Source organism: Ovis aries, chromosome 13 (assembly GCF_016772045.2).
Source record: "Ovis aries strain OAR_USU_Benz2616 breed Rambouillet chromosome 13, ARS-UI_Ramb_v3.0, whole genome shotgun sequence".
Classification (NCBI taxonomy): domain Eukaryota; kingdom Metazoa; phylum Chordata; class Mammalia; order Artiodactyla; family Bovidae; genus Ovis; species Ovis aries.
In genome coordinates, this window is record NC_056066.1 from 63,679,653 (window position 1) to 63,701,176 (window position 21,524).

General features: G+C 49.5%; 1 protein-coding gene across 1 annotated transcript; it reads right to left on the minus strand.

The window, feature by feature from the left end:
* Nucleotides 1-3,350: 3,350 nt before the first annotated feature.
* Nucleotides 3,351-19,031, minus strand: AHCY (adenosylhomocysteinase). Its single transcript, XM_004014506.4, has 10 exons — nucleotides 18,904-19,031; nucleotides 13,364-13,554; nucleotides 12,169-12,244; nucleotides 10,346-10,495; nucleotides 9,486-9,598; nucleotides 8,856-9,063; nucleotides 8,678-8,765; nucleotides 8,454-8,571; nucleotides 7,230-7,424; nucleotides 3,351-4,223 (listed from the first exon to the last, which is right to left on the minus strand). The coding sequence occupies exons 1-10, from the start codon at nucleotides 18,929-18,931 to the stop codon at nucleotides 4,092-4,094; spliced, it is 1,299 nt and encodes a 432-aa protein (XP_004014555.1). The 5' UTR covers nucleotides 18,932-19,031; the 3' UTR covers nucleotides 3,351-4,091.
* Between the last annotated feature and the right edge of the window lie 2,493 nt (nucleotides 19,032-21,524).

Consider the following 21,524-nt stretch of genomic DNA (forward strand, 5'->3'; position numbering starts at 1 on the left):
AATTGTGGTGCTGGAAGACTCTTAAGAGTCCCTTGGACTGCAAGGAGAGATCAAACCAGTCAATTCTAAAGGAAACTGACCCTGAATATTCATTGGAAGGACTGATGCTGAAGCTGAAGCTCCAATACTTTGGTCACCTGATGGGAAGAGCCAACTCACTGGAAAAGACCCTGATGCTAGCAAAGACTGAAGGCAGAAGAGGGAGGGCAGTAGATGAGATGCTTAGATAGTATCGCTGACTCAATGGACATGAATGAATGGACTCAAATGAATTTGAGCAAACTCCTGGAGATAGTGAAGGACAGGGAAGCTTGGTGTGCTGCAGTCCATGGGGTCGCAGAGTCAGACACAACTTATCAACTGAACAACAATGCAATGTCAACTACACATATGGAGTTTAAAAAAAAAAAAAAGTGAGAACTGGGCAGGACACCTCGATGAGCAGCTAAACTCAAGTAAGCATGAGCAGGGTCTATTGGTCCTCTAGTTTTCAGCATGGTCTGTCAAACCACAGGCCACTGAGTATGACTCAAGGGTTTTGCTTGACACCATATACTTTTAAAAAACTAGGGCAAACTAGGCTTTCTTTCTCAAAGTCAATGGCACTCCACTCCAGTACTCTTGCCTGGAAAAGCCTATGGACGGAGGAGCCTGGTGGGCTGCAGTCCATGGGGTTGCTAAGAATTGGACACGACTGAATGACTTCACTTTCACTTTTCACTTTCATGCACTGGAGAAGGAAATGGCAACCCACTCCAGTGTTCTTGCCTGGAGAATCCCAGGGATGCCTGGTGGGCTGCTGTCTCTGGGGTCGCAGAGTCGGACACGACTGAAGCAACTTAGCAGCAGCAGCAGGCTTTCTTTCTATCACTCAGATGCATTTGCACTCAAATAGTAGAAGAGGTGGAATTACAATGCCAGATACAGCCAAGGGCATGCCAAGCATAATGCTATGTACATATGGTTGGGAAAGCTGATTTGTGAGGCAGGATTGGCCTCAATCTCCATCTCCTCATGTTCTCCTGTGTATTCAACTCTCAACTTCTGAAGGAAGACAGCTCCAACCCCAACCACTACCTTCTGTCAAAATGTCATGCCTTGGGTGGAGCAACCTTCACTTAAACACTCCCCATTTGTCTCACCCAAGTGCCTGGCCCAGGACTCAGACCACCCCAACGTGGAGTCCAGGATTACTTACTGTGTGATCGTGGGTCAGGCCATTTGGCCTCTTGAATTTCTCTACTAATTAATACCACTTCATAGCCAGAGGCTGAGAGTGAAAAAAAACAAGTCACAAGTATGAATGTTCAGTCAAGTGGGGTCACTTTCAGGGATCTGTGCAGCTCAATGATTAAAACCAGAGTTTCATCCTAGTGTTCAAGGTTTTCCCTGTCTCCCAGGCCACCTGTCTAGCCCTCTATCTCCTAGCTGCCCCTATTTTGCAGCCACACCCACTGCCCCTTAACTCGTTCTTAAGTTGTCCTGCTGCCCAAAATGCTCTTGCTTTCAATTCCTGTAACAAATCTTCAGTTCTTTCAAAATCCATTTCAAGCATCATCTTTTCTCTCCTGCCCTTCAGTGCTGCCAGGCACTGAACTCTAAAGCTGGGTAGAAGGCAAGTGCCCAAAAGATGGCAAAGTTGTTTGCATGCCCACCTTCTCCTTCTAGCTGGAGATTCCCACATGCGGGGGTTAGGTCTCAAATATCCCAAAAGCCTTCCATGCAGTCGATGACCCCTGGCTCTAGTTACCCTTCCCAGGTGGGTTCTTGTTTCTCTCTGACTTCTGGGCCCTAACCCTTATGGCAGAAAGTGAAGAGGAACTAAAAAGCCTCTTGATGAAAGTCAAAGAGGAGAGTGAAAAAGTTGGCTTAAAGCTCAACATTCAGAAAACAAAGATCATGGCATCCGGTCCCATCACTTCATGGGAAATAGATGGGGAAACAATGGAAACAGTGTCAGACTCTATATTTTTTTGGGCTCCAAAATCATTGCAGATGGTGATTGCAGCTATGAAATTAAAAGACGCTTGCTCCTTGGAAGAAAAGTTATGACCAATCTAGATAGCATATTCAAAAGCAGAGACATGACTTTGCCGATTAAGGTCCGTCTAATCAAGGCTATGGTTTTTCCAGTGGTCATGTATGGATGTGAGAGTTGGACTGTGAAGAAGGCTGAGCGCCGAAGAATTGATGCTTTTGAACGTGGTGTTGGAGAAGACTCTTGAGAGTCCCTTGGACTGCAAGGAGATCCAACCAGTCCATTCTGAAGGAGATCAACCCTGGGATTTCTTTGGAAGGAATGATGCTAAAGCTGAAACTAGTACTTTGGCCACCTCATGCGAAGAGTTGAGTCACTGGAAGACTCTGATGCTGGGAGGGATTGGGGGCAGGAGGAGAAGGGGACGACCGAGGATGAGATGGCTGGATGGCATCACTTGATGGACGTGAGTCTGAGTGAACTCCGGGAGTTGGTGGTGGACAGGGAGGCTTGGCATGCTGTGATTCATGGGGTCGCAAAGAGCTGGACACGACTGAGCGACTGAACTGACTGACTGAAATGACCATTTAGGCGAACAGGACAGACCAATTTCCCACTCCCCTTCCTATGATTTGAGTCCTGAGGAGGCCACTTGTAATTGTGGACTTTAGGAAAGACACTTAACTCCTGTAAGTCTTCATTCTCATCTATAAAATTAGAATAATATTACTAAGCTCTTTGTGAGGATAGTGAAAATAAACTACAAAACACCTAATGGCAGGTGCTCAATAAACAACAGTCCCCGACGGAGTACTGGATCAATCCTAAGCGGAAACGAGGAGAAAAAGAAAATATAAATTGGAACAGAAAAAAATAAGGTAGAAGAAATAAATACTGAGATTACAATAAATATAAATAGGCAAAACTCACCTATTACATGAGTCTTAAGTGAAGAAGTGAAGTGAAGTCGCTCAGTCGTGTCCAACTCTTTGCGACCCCATGGACTGCAGCCTACCAGGCTTCTCTGTCCATGGGATTTTCCAGGCAAGAATACTGGAGTGGGTTACCATTTCCTTCTCCAGGGGATCTTCCCGACCCAGGGATTGAACCTGGGTCTCCCACATTGGAGGCAGGCGCTTTAACCTCTTGAGCCATGAGACTTAGATTGGGTAAAAAAAGCAGGCTGTTTGCAAAAGACACACCCTAAGAGGTAAGAGTTCTCTCATTTTACCCATTCTCTCAAGCCCAAGGGTTTGCCTGCAGCTCTTATTACCCCACACTGCAACACAGCAGACTCTTACAGCACATCACACTCCATGGCTTACACCACACACTGTTGGCAATGGATTTTCTACAAAATAAAGGCTCAAAATTCTTTTAGGCACCCAAATTTTTATTAACCCACCTTCTTGCTCTCTCTTAATATTATAAACCAAATTAACCTCTTTTTGACCCAGAGCTCTGATGGGAACCATCAATGTGCTTTTACGTTTCTCTGGCCCCTCTTAACCGCTGGCTGTCTTTCCTCTTGTCTTTTCTTGCTGAACAATATATTCTAACCCCTGTAAAATAGGGACTAAAAGTACCAACCTCATTGTTCTGAGGTTTAAGAGAATGCTAAGCACTAAGCCAGGCTCTCTGGAGCATTCAAACTCCCACAGTTCCTCCACACCCTTTGACGTAGCTCCTTCTCATCTGTCATGGGCTGAGGAACCAATGAACCTGTAAACCAAGAACATAAGTCTAAAGTCCACAGGCCAAGTGAAGGCCTGGATGGTAAAGTGCATGGGCTTTCTGACCACCACTGCCAACTTCCAGCCTAAGGAAGGACTGAGTGAGCAGTTGCTGAACCCCTGAGCTCATGGTTCCCTGTGGGTAACCCCCATGCACCTCCATTATGGCCCGGGCTAGAGGGGGGACTTCTCAACTTCCCCTGCCACACTTGGAACAGCTTGGGGGATGCAGCAGAGGCCCAAGACTGAGTGGCGAGCCCCAGGGAGTTGATGGGGGACATTATCAGACCAATCTCAAAGGTGGTGCCATTTGCTCTTGGGGAGGAGAGGTGGGACCCAGGCAAGGACAGCAGCTGGAAGGCAAAGGGCAGGCCCGGTTCTCAGTAGCGGTAGTGATCAGGCTTGAATGGACCTTCACGGGGCATGCCCAGGTACTGGGCCTGCTTCTCAGTCAGCTTGGTCAGCTTCACATTCAGCTTGCCCAGGTGGGCTTCAGCCACTGCTTCATCCAGCTGGGGAGAAACACAGGAAAAGCTGGAATCAGTGCCATGCTCTGGGACCCCTAACCTCCATCTTCTCACTGCCCAAAGAGGCGGGAACGGTTCTATTGTGACATCTGCTGAGTGTCAAGCGTATTATTTCATCCTGTCCTCACAGTGGATGTGTGTGGGTTTGGGCTGCTCAGCTTTTCTTCAAGGGGGAATCAAATTACATCTTCCCCTCCAGGCAGCCCTGGTGGGACCATCAGTTACATCTCCTCCTTCACCCTCCATCAACCTAAGCAGCTAACCAAAATGCTTCCTGCAATTTATCAATGAACAGGACATACTTTCATGACAGGGACTCTCAGGATTCCTAAACAGGGAGGCCATCGGTCTCAGCTCACCAACAGCAAGTTTATTTGACAAGTGAAGTGAATGCAGGGAGAACAGAAGAGCCAAGAAACAGAGAAAGACAGAGCTCTGATGCCCATGAATCCCCGGATCCAGTGTCTGAATCTGACGCTCTGCCATTACAGAACCAATAGCATTCCTTTTTGGATTACACTGGTTGTGGTTGTTTTAATGTACTTCCTGAGCAGTGGTGACCACAGCCGTCTTCCAAATATATCCTTTAAAATGTCTATAAATTAATAAAACACCTTCCTCCTTCAAGAGGTGGAGCCTACGTCCTCACCCCTCAAGTGGCTCATTTCTAATAAACAGAATGAAGCAGAAATGATGATGCGTGACTTGAAAACTGGGAGCTAAAAGGTACTTCAGCTTCCTCCTTTGCTCTCCCCCTGGATTTGGGGGAAGCCAGCTGCCATCTCAAGAGGAAACTTAAGCAGCTCTATGGAGAAGACACTTACGTGGCAAGGAACCTCCCACCCACGAGGATGTGAAGTGACTCTTCCAGCTCCAGTCAAGCCTTCAGATGACTGCAGCCCTGCCTGGGTGACTTCTTGACTCAAGTCCCATCCCACCACCATCCCATAATGGCACAATCGCCTTTAACCACAACCCAGATGCATGGTGGCTTCCCTGGTAGCTCAGCTAGTAAAGAATCCGCCTGCAATGTGGGAGACCCAGGATCGATCCCTGGGTTGGGAAGTTTCCCTGGAGAAGGGAATGGCTACCCTCCAGTATTCTGGCCTGGAGAATTCCGTGGACTATAGGGTCCATGGTGTTGCAAAGAGTCGGACACGACTGAGCAACTTTCACTTCACAGCCCAGAGAGCTTTATGTTCCCAAGTGGTTTCACATTCACTGTTTCATTAGAGGCAAACATCCCTACGAAGGAGGCCAGGGTTTATTTTTCTATTCAACAAATGAAGAAACTGGGGAGAGGCAGGCAAAGGCAGGAGCAGAGTCTAGCCCTAAGGCCATGGCAGTTCTGGAGGCAGAATGAAGGTCTCCAATGACCCGAGGATACAATGAATCCTCCCTTCGCTTGGCCTGGCCTGCACCCCACACTGGAGGGCACCCTACACCCGGAGGGCAGCGTGTCGTAATGGTTAACAGCCCAGACAGACAGGGCTGATCTATTCTTGGTCCAGTACTTTACAGTTGTGGGGGCAAGTCACTCTCTGAACCTTAAGTTCCCTCATCTGTAGGCTGGATCTCTCACAGTTCTTACAAACATCAGTGATATTCAAGAGGGCATGGTGCAGGCACCTTAATAAATGAGGGGGCTGCTCATGCTGTCATTATGGTTAACCAAGATATATAATCCCTTGCCCCACACACTGCACGTGAGTGTGAAGCATGTCCCCAACCCATGCCATGACAGTGATGGAGAAAGGAGAAGAGGATGGGGTCAGGTGCCGGGGTAGGAGGTGAGCTCTTTACCTTTTCACTTCCAACCCTGGTCTCATCTCAGAGGCCTGCCCCTTTTCTCACTACAGCCCTGTTTCCTCCAATTGAGATCAGATGAGGGTTCAAATGAGGCTTTTTAAACCCTACAACAAGCATGGGGACCTGGCAGGCTGCACAGGACAGGACAGCCCCTTGAGGCCCTCACAGGTGAAACATCTGGTCAGACAAGACAGTACCTGAGGGAGAGGAGTTGGCTGGCTCAGGGGACAGACACCCTGGCCTCTTCCTACTTCTCCTTAGTTGGCAGAACCAGCTTCTCAAAGGGTGGGAGGGGAGATATGAAGACTCTATCACAGCCTCACCAGTAGTCAAAGGTTGGAAGCAAGAACTACTCTCACCACTTAGCTGAGAGGGACACTGAGGTCCAATCAGGCTAAGTAGCAAAACCAAGTTTGCCCATGATGCTAAAGAGTCAGCACTAAGACACAGCATTCTGACCCCTGAGGGAGGGCAGCGCGTGGGGTATTAGGATGAGCACTGCATTTGATGTCAGATGACCTCATCGTCATGGTTACCCTGACCACATGCTCGCAGAATGTCACGGGCCATGCTCAGTGTGTTAGCAGCATCACCCTCTTCCAAGGCCACAATCGTGCAGCCTCTAGGCTGCATTTGGCTTACAAACAAGTCCCAGTTAACCCACCTGGTTATATTTAAAATTGAATATTTCACACAAAAATATTGGTATCTGGCTTCCTCTGAAATGTCAGGAGCCCTGACCCAAAGGGCCCAGGTTGATAACAGGCAGCCAGCCCCCTCCACTGGGCGCATGTTCCTTGCTCAGGTCCCCTCCAGCCCATTCAAACTTAGTGGCCATGTGTGTTTGTGACCTGTGACTCAAGGAAGTACTCATAATCCTTACAGAGGTACTTCACGTTACAGAGAAGGAAATGGAGGCTCAGAAGTTAAGTAACCTGGTTACACAAGCTGAGATTCAAACCTGGATGTGTCTCTCTCCAAAGCCCATGCTCTTCTCACCACCTAGCCTGGCTACTCAAGAGTTATTCCGTGCGTTGAGCCTCACTTTCCTCCTCTGTTAAATGGAGAGAATGACTTCTGCCCTGAGGGGAACCCTGTTAAGATCCTCAAGAGTGGAGGCAAGCCCAGCTTGGGGAGCCCAGGTCACGTGACCCTTGGCCAGGGGTGCAGGTAGGAACACACCTTCTTGGGCAAGAAGTGGACCCCGACGGGGTACTTGTCCGGGTGGGTCCAGAGCTCGATCTGCGCCAGCACCTGGTTGGTGAAGGAGTTGCTCATCACAAAGCTAGGGTGGCCCATGGCACAGCCCAGGTTGACCAGACGGCCCTCGGCCAGCAGGATGATGCGGCGCCCGTTCTTCAACAAGTAGCGGTCCACCTGCAAGCGGGCAGAGCAGTGGTAAGGACTGGCAGGCGCTGCTCCCAGTGTCCACCCCATCCTCATCCCATCGTCCTGCCCAGCAGGCCTCCCTGCCTCCAGCAGTGCCCACAAAGGGCCTAGACTGCCCTAATACAACCTCCGGCATAGGGACTGGGACACACAGTTAATAATAAAAGCCAGTATTTATTAAACAACTCTGAACTACAGACCTCATACATCTACTGTGAGAATTTAAAGAGCTCACATGTGCAAGGCACTTAGTTTAAGTACTACATATTAGCTAATGGTATTGTTAATATTATTACTGGCACAGGCCCTGGGCTAAGAACACACACGTAACTGTGTATGTGTGTGTGTATACAATATATAAAAAATTACATTTAATTCTACTAACAATCCTTTAAATTAAGTACTGGTATTATCCCCATTTCACAGATACAGAAACTGCAGTTTAAAGGGTTAAGTTCCTTGCCCAGAGCCAGATATTACAAAGTGGCTGTAATTTGAGCCTGGACAGTCTGAGGACAGATCCCAGGCTCTCAATCACCATACTTAGTAAAAAGCTAAATGTGGAATTTCCCTGGTGGTCCAGTAGGTAAGAATCTGCCTGCCAATGCAGGGGACACGGGTTTGATCCCTGGTCCAGGAAGATCCCACATGCCTCAGAGCAGCTAAGCCTGCATGCCACAACTACTGAGCCTGCACTCGAGAGGCCATGGTCCACAAGAGAAGCCGCCACAACAAGAAGCCTGTGTACATAATAGCCAAAAATAAAATCAATCAGCAAGACAGATGTGGTGGTACTCAGCCTCGGCTGCACATCAGAATCCTCCAGGGAGCTTTAAAACAGGAGGACCCGTGGCCTCCCTCCAAGATTCCAATTTAGCAGCCTGAAACCTCTTCCTCCCATCCCACTGCCCAGGTCGCCAGAGCCTCGTCATCTGTCCTCCTCGGCGGCCAGCCCATGGGCCTGCCCTCCTCGGCGCTCCATCTGCTGAGCCTGCTGGCAGGGCTGGGGCTCCTCACCTGGGGCTTGATGTTCACCTTCTCCACAGCGTTCTCGTTCAGCCACTTGACATCGATCTCCACGTCAAAGTGCCCGATGTTACACACGATGGCATCATCTTTCATCCGTTCAAAGTGCCTGTGGGGGAGCCTCAGCCCGTGAGAGAGGGTCAGCGACCAAGGGCAGCCCCACGCCTGCCCCCTCCTTCACTCCCTAGGACCCCCACCACCACACCGGCACCTACTCGCCAACGATGATGTCGATACAGCCCGTGGTGGTGACAAAGATGTTGCCCTCCTGACAGGCCTCATCCATGGTGGTCACCTCATAGCCTGTGTAGACACAGCCCCCGCGGGTCAGCCGGGTGGCCACGCCCCTCCTCTGGCCCCAGCAGCTGACGGCCAACCCCCGCTCTATCATACCCTCCATGGCAGCCTGAAGTGCGTTGATGGGGTCAATCTCCGTGATGATGACACGGGCCCCGAATCCCCTCAAGGCCTGGGCACAGCCCTTGCCCACGTCGCCATAGCCTGCAACCACCGCCACCTTGCCCGCAATCATGACGTCTGTGGCCCGCTTGATGCCATCTATGAGGGACTCCCGGCAGCCATAGAGGTTGTCAAACTTGCTCTGTGAGGAGAGGGGGCAAGGCGGAGATGGGGGCGGGCAAAGCCCCGGAGCCTCAGACCCACTCTCAATATCTCAGCCTGCTGGGCCTTGTGCTGATCACCTCCTGGGACTTCTCCCCACCAGCTAGTGTGTTCATGTGCCCTTTGCCCCTGCTCGGCCCCGCGACTTTCTCCCCAGTCTTTCTCAGCCAGTCCAGAAGGCTTCCTGAGGATCAACTATGAGAGACCGCCCAAAGCATCTGCTTCACTTTAAACCTCCCGATGCCCAGCTCTAAGGATCACTGCGTAATCCTTTGTCTCTTTAATGCACTCATCACTCTGCCTACAACCCCTTTCCCCAGCAAGTGAGGGTTAAATTCCTCATCAGCAGCCTCCCCGGGGGCCTTCCTCAGGGCCTGCTCCTGAGCTGCTCCCCAGGCCCACCTTGGTGACAGAGTCGTTGACATTGATGGCTGGCACCTTCAGGATCCCATTGGCCATCATCTTGTACAGGTTGTGGACCCCCGTTGTGGTCTCTTCAGAGATGCCTCGGATGCCTGAACGAGAGGGGAGGGGACAGATTTCAGGCCAGGAAGCAGTGGCCTCTGGGATGGGACTCCAAGAGCCTGAGAGAGCCCACAGCTGAACTCACCTGAATGCCTCACCTTTGCCTTCTAAAGATGCTCCTCTTTCGGGGTTCCCATCTCTGGAACCTATACCACAGTCCACCTAATCACCTGGGCCAACACGAGGGAGGAGTCGCCACCTTCACTAGGCCTCATGATTCTACCTCCCAACAACTCACAGACTGTCCATCCCCACTGCCCGCATCCCTGCCACAGCACGTCCTCTACACAGCAGCCACACTTAACACGTATATTTTCAGAGACGTCTTTTCAATACACCCAATTACTTCCCTTTGCCCTCAGCATCAAGCCCAACTCTCTTGCTGAGTTTATTATAGTCTTTACACATCTGATCTTCACTAAGGCTCCAGTGAAGGAAGCTGCCGTGCTGCACTCACTATAACATTCCCTACTTCCCTCCCCACCCTGCTTTTAACAAAGCTTCCCAGCTGTTCTCAGCCCTGGCCTTGTGCTTGCCCTCGGGCCATCATCTCAGCCAGCCTTCCCTAGCCCAGGAGACAGGCCCCAGCATGCTTACAGGAGCCTGCGGATATCCCATCTTCCACAAAATCAGCTGTTTGAGGCACCAGGAGTCCTGCCAGGCCTGCCGCTCTCATGTGGACAAACAAGACCCCATTTAGACCACTAGCACCCAGCCCACCGACCTGCCCTACTCACCTGACAGGAGCTGCGGGTACTTGGTGTGGATGAGGTTGGTGAGGTCACCACCGTCGTCCAGAATCATGTTGAGGGGCCCGTCCTTGAAGTACAGCGTCTGTTCAATGCACCACAGGTACTCCTCGTCCGTTTCGCCCTTCCAGGCGTACACTGGAGAGTGAGCGGCATGTCAGGGCTGGCCCTCCACTATGGCACCTGCTCCAGGGACCCACCTAGGTAGACTCAAGACTATCTCCTTCCTAATTTCAATCCCCAGCCACCTCCAGCCTCTCTGAGGGCTCAGCAGTGCTAAGGACACAACTTGGAGCCAGAGGTATCAGTGTGAATCCTGGTTCTGCACTGACCAGCTGTGCGACTTTTGGCAAAGCACTTCACCTCTGAGTCTCACTTTCATTGTGGATAGTAGTATAGATTAAGTGAGACAAAAGCCAAACACAGACCCCCTATATATAAGTATCTGGAAAGAATTCTTTCCTTTCTTACTCTTTTCTTTCTTTTCCTACCCTCGTCTGTCTGGGCCCCCAGCTCACAGTGACCGGGGATCTTTCCCACAGTGCCTACTGCTGGGAGGGAGGTGTGATGGGAGGAGGGAGCCACATTAGGTGGACTCAAGAGACAAGATCCAGGGTTCATTCTGCACTGAAAGGACCTGATGGGCCCACAGTCTCTGTAGTACGTTATCCTAGGCAACGTCTGGCCAAAATCTATTAACAGCAGCTACCGTGTATGGAGCACTTTCTGTGTTAGGCATTACTCTAACTGCTTTTTGCCCCCATCTCATTTGTCCTCACAGAAACCCTGTGAGGCTGGCATTACCATCATCATCACCTACGAATGCCCAGAGAAGCGGCTGAGATGTGCCCAGAGAGGGGCTGAGATGTGCCCAGGTCACTCATCATGACACTCCGCTATTGCTGTTTTTGGCCGCACAGCATGTGGGATCCTAGTTCCCCAGCCAGGAATCAAATCCATGCCCCTTGCACTAGAAGCTCCAAGTCTTAACCAATGGGCCACCAGAGAAGCCCCAGCACGGCACTGCTGAGCAAGCAACAGAGTCCAGTGCTCCTGACTGCCAGCCCAGGCTCCTCCCATCATTTGGTACAACTGCGACACAGGTGCGGGGCTCCCAGGAACCTCCTGTGAGCAAAGGACACCTGCCAAGCAAGGCCAGCTTCCCCTCCCTCAAACTGGGGCAGATAATGGTCTTGAAAACAAGGTCTTTCCAGAAAGGCGCCATGGAGTCCAAACTAGGCTGAGGAGTTGGGGACATGCCAACCCTTGGTGAGTCACTGGACAGGTCTTTCCCAATTCTTTACCTTCCACCCACAGCTGGTTAGAAGGAACTGTGAATGAATGTCCTATTTTATCATCGTCAGACCGAACCACCCCTCCCCAAGCCCGAGCAGACTTGTTTCTGTTTCTCCAGCAGCCTGTGAGAGTCCTTCCTCTTTGGCTGTGGTCCTTCCCCAGTACCCTAGACTACCAGCTACTATGCAGTGGGTCTCTGGGACTCTTTCTGCCCAGTAGCCCTCCCTGATTCTTTCGGAAACAGATCCACATCCTCCTTTTAAGGAACTTCCCCCTCTTCAACACCATGTGATTCCCAATCACTGACTTGACTAGGGCAAGTAAGTGCTTTCAATAGGATCTGAGATGACGGCTGGACAAAACGACTCTTTCCAATGGGTCTCTAGGCTAGGATTCTGTGGCCATGACTCCTCTCCCATGCTGTAGGGAGGTCTGCAGCAGTAAAAGTGAAGTGAAGCAAACAGAGAAAATCAGAGCCCCTTCCTGAATTCCTGTATCCTCCAAGAAGGACTCACCTGGAATGCCAGCCTTGGCAATGGCAGCTGCTGCATGGTCCTGGGTGGAGAAGATATTGCAGCTGGACCACCGCACCTGAAAGAGCCAGCAAGACAGGGCTGGTCACAGCCAGGTCGGAAGACCAGGGTCACTAGATGGGTAAGAAAAGGCCCTGAATATAGTGATGAGAGGCCTGGGATCTACATCCAACTGGTTCTGCAACCACAGGCTGGGGACCCTGGTGAGTAGATGGGAGCCAGAGCAGTGACAAGGCCTAACTTATGTGAAAACAAGGCTCTGCCCTGTGGAGGGGGAAGGGCTCCACAAGGAAGCAAGGAGACAAGTGAAGAAGCTGTTGTTAGCGTTAAGACAAGATATGCAACTGTAGCAGTGGAGGGGATAAATATTATTCTGAAGGCTGAGCTGACAAGATTTGTTGGGAGGATTAGTTTGTTGAAGTAAGAGAGAAAAAGAGGAGTTGGGGATGACCCCAGGTTTTTGAACAGAGAGAATCTCTAAGGCTGAAGCCTGTAATTACTTACATGGGGAAGACACCAAGAAGTGTAGGAAATCATGAGTTTCTTTAGACATGTTGAGGTTGCAATGTCAATCAGATCTCCAAGTGGAGATGGTACATCAGTTGCTGGATACGATGTACCATATCATATATCGTTTATGTTATGACATAACCACATAAACAATATTTAAAACCATAAAATCAGACCACTGAAGAGAGGGAGTGTAGAGAAGAAAGAAGTAGGCCAAGGACTGAGCCCTGTTGGACTCACTAGTTGGTTCTGGCTGCCCTGCACCACCACCAACCCCGCCCACTGTAAAACATCTTCAGAGAACTTGGAAGAACTGCAATCATTGGTACACATGACCCAGGCTGAACCAATCAGAGAGCACCATCTTTCCAGCAGCCATGATTGGCCAAGGGCAGGCACGTGACCTCATGAGGGCCTATGGGAGCCAGACCCTTAGATGATTCAATAGGGCTCTGGGCTTGAGTCTTTCCTGCTAGAGCTTCCCCAGTCAGGAGAATGTGAGGGTAACCAGACGCTATCTTCCCAGTGAGAGCAAATCAGCAGAACAGTCACCACAAATGGCAGTGAGGGGCGCCCGTGACAAGGCTGGAGCTGGAGCCCCTCCTGGGCCTGAGGGGACACAAGACTATCGAGTTCCAGGCTCCGCAAGAACTGCTTCAGGCCTCACCTCAGCACCCAGGGCAACGAGGGTCTCAATGAGGACGGCGGTCTCCACGGTCATGTGCAGGCAGCCGGCAATGCGGGCGCCCTTCAGAGGCTTGGAGGCCGAGTACATTTCTCGCATGTGCATCAGGCCCGGCATCTCATTCTCTGCCAGGTCCAGGGCCTTGCGTCCCCAAGCGGCCAGGCTGATGTCAGCTGCAGGGGCAAGATGGACGGAAATTTATGAGCTACCTCATCCCATGAACCATGAAGCACCCTCCACTCCACACTCATCCCCTGTGGACTCGAAACACTAGGCTGGCTGCAGTCTCACTGATTCCACAAGGATTTCCTGGATCCAGGGCAGTCAAAAAAGAAAGACATGGTCCCCGCCTAACCGCAGCCTACTTATAGCCTTGTGGGAGAACACATTTAATTAAAGAATCCCACAGGAACATAAGGGCCTCTCTGGTGACTCAGATGGTAAATAATCTGCCTGCAATGCAGGAGACCCAGGTCAATCCCTGGGTTGGGAAGATCTCCTGGAGAAGGGAATGGCAATCCACTCCAGTATTCTTGCCTGGAGAATCCCATGGATAGAGGAGCCTGGCTGGTTACAGTCCATGGCGTGGCAAAGAGTCAGACACAACGGAGTGACTAAGACAAACACACAGAGGAACATGATTACAACACAGGTAAGTGCTCCCTTGAAAGATAAATAGCTGTCAGCTTATACATGCCTCTTACTACCCTTTCTGCTTGCCACCTACCAACCTCCTCATTCCCTAAAGATTTTAGCTCCTGGTTCTCCATCTTCCTAATCACCACTCTTGGTGACTTCAACACTCCTAAGTGATACAAGCTAACACCTTGGACTCAGCACCATTCTTTGATCTCCTCAAAGACAGAGAAATGTTTCTCCACCCCTGTCATTTCTTCCCACCTGGAGGGAACTCATCTGTGTAACTAACAGCTCTTGGTCTCTGTCTGCCCCATGGGAGGTGGAGTGACCTGTTTAATTAGTAAACTTAGAAGGGAAAAACTGGGCATGCACAGGCCAGGTCTCCCCTCTTTCACAAGCAAGCAACAAACAACCTGCCTGCAGGGAGCACATTCTTCCACAGAGATCTACCCAAACCTACCTTGCCTGTAACTGGCAGGTTAACTGCTCAATTTGGGGGTTTTGTTAGCATGATCATTGGATTTTGACACTAGTCTATATCTTCGGGCTTCAATGGATGCTTAGTTATCCCTTGATACCTACAGGGGACTGGTTCTGGGAACCTCTATGGATACCAAAATTCTCAGATGCTCAATTGCCTTATATAAAATGGCATGGTGGTGGTGGTTCAGTCACTAAGTCGTGTCCAACTCTTGTGACCCCATGGACTGTAGCCCACTAGGCTCCTCTGTCCATGGGATTTCCCAGGCAAGAATACTAGAGTAGGTTGCCATTGCCTTCTCCAGGATCTTCCCATCCCAGGGGTCGAACCCACATCTCCTGCATTGGCAGGTGGATTCTTTACTGCTGAGCCACCAGGGAATCCTATATGCTCCATGAAATTACTCAGTATCCCATATCCTCTTACCTCTTTGATGACTTCACTACTCCACTGAAACTGCTCTCCCTAAGGTCTCCGTAAGGCCCCATAGCCATTGGTCAATTATCTATGTTTATGTTTCTCCCTGCAGTACCAACAGCGCTCTTCTTCTGAATCCCTTTTTTTGCTTGGCCTGTCTTTCTGTGGTTTCCCTTCCACCTTCCTGGTTCCTCTTCCTGTAACAGACTCTCAAAGTTTGGAGGCCCTCATGGCTCCATCATCTCCCTCGTCTTTCCTACCAGATGAGCTCATCCCACTTTATGGCTTGAAATACCTTTTCTACAGCAGTGTCTCCCACCTGTTCATCTCCAGCCCAAACTTCTCCCCTGAACCTGAGACTCAGGTTCAACTCAATTCAACTGCCTACTCAGCATCTTGGTTGTCCATCTAGATAATGTATCAAGTTTGAGCCCTCACGACTCCTTTTTCTCACCCCCAAACTTGTTACACCCCCAGCCTCCTCATTTTAGGAAGTGAAACCACCATTCAACCAGCTGCTCTAGCCGAAAACTTATGATTTCTTGATTCCTCTTTTCCCCTTTCACCCTCTTCCAACTCATCAGCACTGTTGTCTCAACATCCCAAATATGAGCAATCCAACAGCATCTCACCACCTTGGATCACTGAAGCAGCCGCCTCACTGGTCTCCCTGCTATTCTCCCCATGTTAGGGAAATGAAGATGGAGGTCGTCTTGTTCAGGCTTCAGAAGCAGGAGAGCAGCCCTCTGACTGACTTCTGACCCTGCGTGGACTATGTGTCTGCTTTGGTTACCAGCAAGTCAAGCCACACCTTAGGTTAAGAGAGGGAGTGGGTCTTGGAATTTCCTGAGCCCCTGGAGGCCTGGCCAAACCCCGACTCCCACCCCGGGGCCCTTGTTTCACAAGAGGTAACAAGGAGCATTGTAAAAGTTAAGGGAAAACAAGAGCTGCATTTTTGCATGCAAACTGACGATATGAAGCTTGCAGCCTGGGATTACCAGCAGGAGCCCCCAAAACTGCAATCTGAAGTCTCACCCGTGGGGTGAACCACTGCCCAGGACCCTTTTCCCAACTGAGAGTCCAGATTGCTGGTACTCGGGATGTCCCAGCACCGTTCAAGTTTGGATGTAGGTTGTCAGCCCCATTTCATGATGATGGTATTACCCCTCTCTATTGTTTCTATTTCTTTGCTTTTAACAACTGTCTAACTGTTTGTGTATAACAAGTGGATTTTTTTGTTAATGAATCCTTTGAACCTAAAATGAAAGTAAAACACCCCACAGGCGAGCTCTTCAAGTGGCTAGTTGGGATGCTGCCTGATTCAAGAATCACCTAATAAGAGTTAGATCTTTAAAAAACCAAACAATACCCCACAAAAGTCAGAGAAACAAATCTAAATTTTAAAATGTATCACCTCCATTCTTCTGCTAAAGTGAAAAAGCATCCCAGCCTCCAATGGTTTCCCCTAACCAACTCTTCACATGGCCACAGTGCCGTACCCAGGTGTCTGCTCACCCTTCTTGCCCACCTCTCCACCCTTTTCTCCCCCTCACTAGTTGCTCAACCATGCAAACCTCCTTACTGTCTTCATATTCCCGCCTCAGGGCTTTAACCCAAGCAGCTCTCTCAGCCTGGAAGGCTCCTCCCCAGCACCTGATACAGTACCTGGCACACAGTAGGTGCTTTGGAAAGAATGAATAACTTGGTATACCGCTGCTGGAGGAACTGAGAGCAGGCCAGGGTGACTAGTGGAGGGAGTAAGATGGTGAGTCAGCCTTTTATTCCTGTAGAGTTTTAAGGGGAGTCCCATGACCAGACTTGTCTTTTGAGAAGGCTTCTTTGGTTGCTGCAAAGATCTACGATGCAAGAGGCTCATGGAGACCTGTGAGGAGGGAGCCCAGGACTGGGGTGGTGGTTGTGGAGTCAGAGAAGTGGGCAGGTCTCCTCACTTACAAAACAGATTGTATCTCTAGTGCTCAGCTGGGTTGGGCACAGAGTAGGGGTCGGCCATGTTTACTGATCATCCTTGTTAAGACTGAATGAGAGAAGGTCCACGAAAGGGGCGGGCAGTAGACGGGTCACCAAAAAAAAAAAATCTGAACCTAGCCCAACTCTCAATATTTACCAATGAGGAAAGGCTCAGAGAAGTGTTTGCCCCAGGTTTGACAGCCAGTCAAGAGTAGGGGTGGGACTGGTGGCCAGGCAGGGCTGGTAGAGCCAGAGGCTCCTGGGAGGGGCCCAGTAGTGGACAATGGTTCCTGTCCTATCCTAAGCTCCACTCCCTCTGCCACTCCCTGTCCCTCTAGCGAAAAGAACTCTTTCCCTGCCCTCAGGATACAGCTGTGCCAGCCCTGGTGTTTTCATGGGTCCCTCAACTCCAGGAGCACAGGAGGGTCTGGCACTCTAAGCTCTGGGGTTTTTGGTGCCCAGAGAGCTGAGGACTAAACACCTGTCCTAGGACAAGCCAAGAAAAGTAGCAAAACCCTAAGTCTGTTTCTTCATCTGTGAAGTGGGAATAATCCTAACCTTCCTTGAGCCCAAGGATTAAAGATGCCATATGGGCAATGCCTGGCACAGCCCTCCCTGATGGAGGTTTCCTTTCAACCTTACTTAGCCAAGTTCCTCTACTTCCAAATGTAGCCTTATCTCCTCCCACACAACGCAAAGCCCTCAACCCTTAACCCACACATCTCTCCATAGTAATAACAAGCCTCTTTTCCAGCTCAGCCACTGGACCTTGCTTAATCTGAGCTTCAGTTTCATCCACACAACAGGGACAATAACCTACTCTGGCCTGCTACATGATAAACTACTCTTGGTAAGTTACTATTTTCCAGAGAGTTTTTGGAAGTTATTTCCTTTTAGGGCTTCAGTTTCTTCCTCTGTATAATGGGATAAAGTCCACCCCTAAAGATCATTCTGTAAACGAATGCAAATCCCCAGATACATAGGAAGTGCTCTATAAATGTTGATGCTTTTCTCCAGGTTGAATGGTGTGCTGGATTTACTTTCAAAATTGCTAGCCAGCCTGAACCGGTTTCTGCTTAAAGGTCATTAGGATTACTCCAAATGTGTTCACTTATACACAGTGGTGAAAAGATGAGCGGCCTGGGTGCATCTACTCCAGCACCTCCCAGTTGTAAGAGTGTGGGCAAGTTACCTTTTTTCCCTGTGTCTCAGTAAATCCATAAAATGAGAAAGTAACAGTCCCTACCCTAAAAAGTCATTAGAATAAAATGAATTAATCTATAAGAAAGGTAGGAAGTGGTGCCCATGCCACAGTAAACGCCCAGTAAACGTTAAGGATCAGTGTATCAGCTTCAATACATAGGACAGCAGGAAGGATTTTTCTAACCACCCCAAAAGTTCGAGATTCTACGTAGGACTGTTCTTGCTGGGCAAGTGAGTGACCCGAGGTTGAATAACAAGCCGAAGGTCCCCGGTGAGTGGAATTGCCCGGCCTCGGGCTCAGTCTCCAGGCCTCTCCCCGACGCGCCCTTCGGGCGCCAGTACCCTCGCCTTCCCCGTAGGAGGCTCAACGAGGCGTGGGCACTTGCCCGGGGCCATCCAGTTGGTCAAGGAGCCGGTCCAGGCCCAGGAGGCAGGATCCAGGCTCCCTAGCATTGGTCCCGGCAGGTGCCATTGGTCCCAGGCCGTGGCCAGGTGCGCGCTGGCCCCTACCCCAGGCGACTCTGCGCGGAACACGCCACCGCTCCACAGCCCACGCCGCCGCTCCGCAGCCCGCGCCGCTGCACCCTGCCTCGCGGGGCACGCCGGAACTTGTAGTTCGCGGCCTCACGCCAAGACACGCTAGCTGCGGCGGGAGAACTCCAACCCCCAGGCGACCACGCGGGGCCAAGACCGCGCCGTGCCAGTGATTCAAGAGGGTCCTCTGAGCGCCCCAGGTCGGCCCCGCGGCCGCAGCCCTAACAGGTCCCCAGCAGGTGCGGAGCAGATGCGGCTGGCTGCACGTCCTGTAACTCACCGACTTTGTAAGGCAGCTTGTCCGACATGCTGGCAGCGTTTCCGCACGGACTGATGCACGCAGGCGAAAGGGGCCGGGCCTAGGAATGGGAAGAGGCGCGGGCTGGGCGGCGCCGGGTAGGGACCTGCGCCTGGCGCCCACGCCTTTAAATATCTCCCCCTGTCTTGCATATTCATGAGTCTCGAGCGAGCTGAGCCGTCGGGGCGGGGTCTAACGCACAGGGGCGGGACCGGAATGGACTTCGGTCCCTACTGAGAGCAGTTTTTATTCCAAGCGGTCCTTCCACCTCCCGCACTGGGTAGCAAAAGGATCTCAGAGAGAGGCCTAAGAACAAACTCCATTCTTTCCTTCGTTCAACCAGTGAAACCCATCTCAAAACCGGATGAAACTTGAAATTCCAACCAGCTCTCTTTCCTGAACCTCAGTTTCTTCTGTAAGCTGGGCAGAATGATACCTACCATACAGATTATAAGTAAAGCTGCAACATGTCAAATTTCTAGCACATCGTAGGCCTTCCACCCTCCTGCCACTATCCTGAGTTTAGTTAAATTTGTATATGTGTTTATACTTTTACTACATATGTAGAAATCATTAAATGCTTCTTAGAATTGTTCCTGTGTTTAAAACCTTCATGTAAATGGTAACGTACTGTCTTACCCTTCAGCAATTTGCTTTTTCCTGTTGATATTATATTTGTAAGAGTAATGCATAGACTTGGAATGTATTCATTTTTGCTGTTGTATAGTATTTTATTGTCTACATCCCATGATTAATTTATCTGTTCTCCTATTTGCTGACATTCAGTTTGTGTATCATTTTGCCATTATTGCATAAATGGAAAAATAAACATTGTCTTTTAGTGCACCTGAGTAGGTGTCTGAGTCATAAATGTACTTAGGGATGAAGTTTCTGAGTTAAAGGCATGTTTTTAACTTTCCAAACTGGGTCTTGCCAAACTGTTTTCCAAAGTAATTTATCCCCTCACCACAGTGTCTGACAGGGCTGGTCACATCCCTGTCACCACTTGTCAGACTGACAAAAATTTTTATCAAATTGAGGGCTGTGAAACTCTCCTTGTGGATTTAATGGCCATGTGAAGACCCTTTATCATCTTTATAGGAACCCCCTTCCCCAACCTCCACCCAGCTGCTCTCATACTTTTTTCAGAATTGACCCATTCTGAGTCTGTGCTTTCTCACCTCCCACTCAGTCCTCAGTTGCCTGGTCTCCACCCCCAGGTCTCTGCTGAAACTGCTCCAGCCAGGTCAGTAGGGAAGCCAGACCAACGTGCCTCAGCCTGCATCCCAACCCACCTCCTTGCTGCACACAATGTGCCCTTGGCTTTCACTTTCCTGACTCCACACTCACTTTCCGCAGGGTGCCTTCTCTGGTCTAAGCAACTTCCTCTCCTTTTCTCCAAGTATTAATGTTCCTTTTTTCTCTTATTTGGCTCCATCTTCCAGCCCCATCTCACCCACACTTAACTTGTTGTGACCACCTGTGTCCAGGTAATCCAAGTGTACATGGAATGAAACACTGCCTTACCCCAAAAGTGGCCTGTTACCCTTCTCCATTATCAATGCCCTTTCTCCCCATCCCTGGAGTCACCACCGCAGTGATTAATGTCTTTATTATTCTCTTGCTTTTTTAAAATGGATTTTACAACTTATATGACTATCCTAAACAACACATTATTTAGTTTTGACTGTTTGGTCTTTGTATAAATGAAATCATACAATGTGTGTATTCTTTTGCAACTTACTTTCTCTTTCAACATTGCTTTTGAGGGTCATTCATGTAGATATTATAGCTCTGGTTCACTTATTTTCATTTCTGTTTAATCCACTTATTTATTCATTCTATTGTTGATGGATATTGGGTTGTTTCAGTTTTTTTGCTATTGCAAAGAATACTGCTTTAATATTCTTGTGTGTGTATATAAATATAGATATAATTTGGGAGTCAAATTTCTTAAACAAATATGCTCAGGTTCAACTTAACAAAGTAATGTTAAACTGTTTCCCAAAGTGGTTGCATCAGTCTATACTCCCACCAGCAGTGGATAAATGCTGTTGTTTTATACCCTTATCAGCCTACTATTTTTTATTTTGCCTATTTGGCAGGTATGAAGTGATATCTCATTGTGGTTTTAATTTGCATTTCTTTGACTACCATGACTAATGAGGTTGAGCATCTATTCATATGTTATAACCCATCTGAGAGTCTTTCTTTGTAAAAGTTCCGTTCATGTCTTTGCCTGTTTAAAACTAGGTGGTTTGTTTTTCTTTTCAACTAATAGAAATTCTTTACATATTCTGGGTATTAGTCCTTTGCTAATTATATGTGCTGCAGATATCTTCTCCAGATTTGTGGTTTGTGTTCTCACCCTCTCTCTGTTGTTTTTTTGATAACTAGAAAATCTTAAGAGTTTTGAGTTTGTTTTGCCGTGCTTCTCGGAATGTGGCATCTTAGTTCCCCGGCCAGGGATCACACACCTGCGGTGGAAGTGCAGAGTCTTAACCACTGGACTGTCAGGGAAGTTCCAGAAATTCTTAGTGTCAGGAGTGTATGCTCCTCCGTTTTTGTCTCGTCACAACAAAGATTTGGAGTGATCGATATTA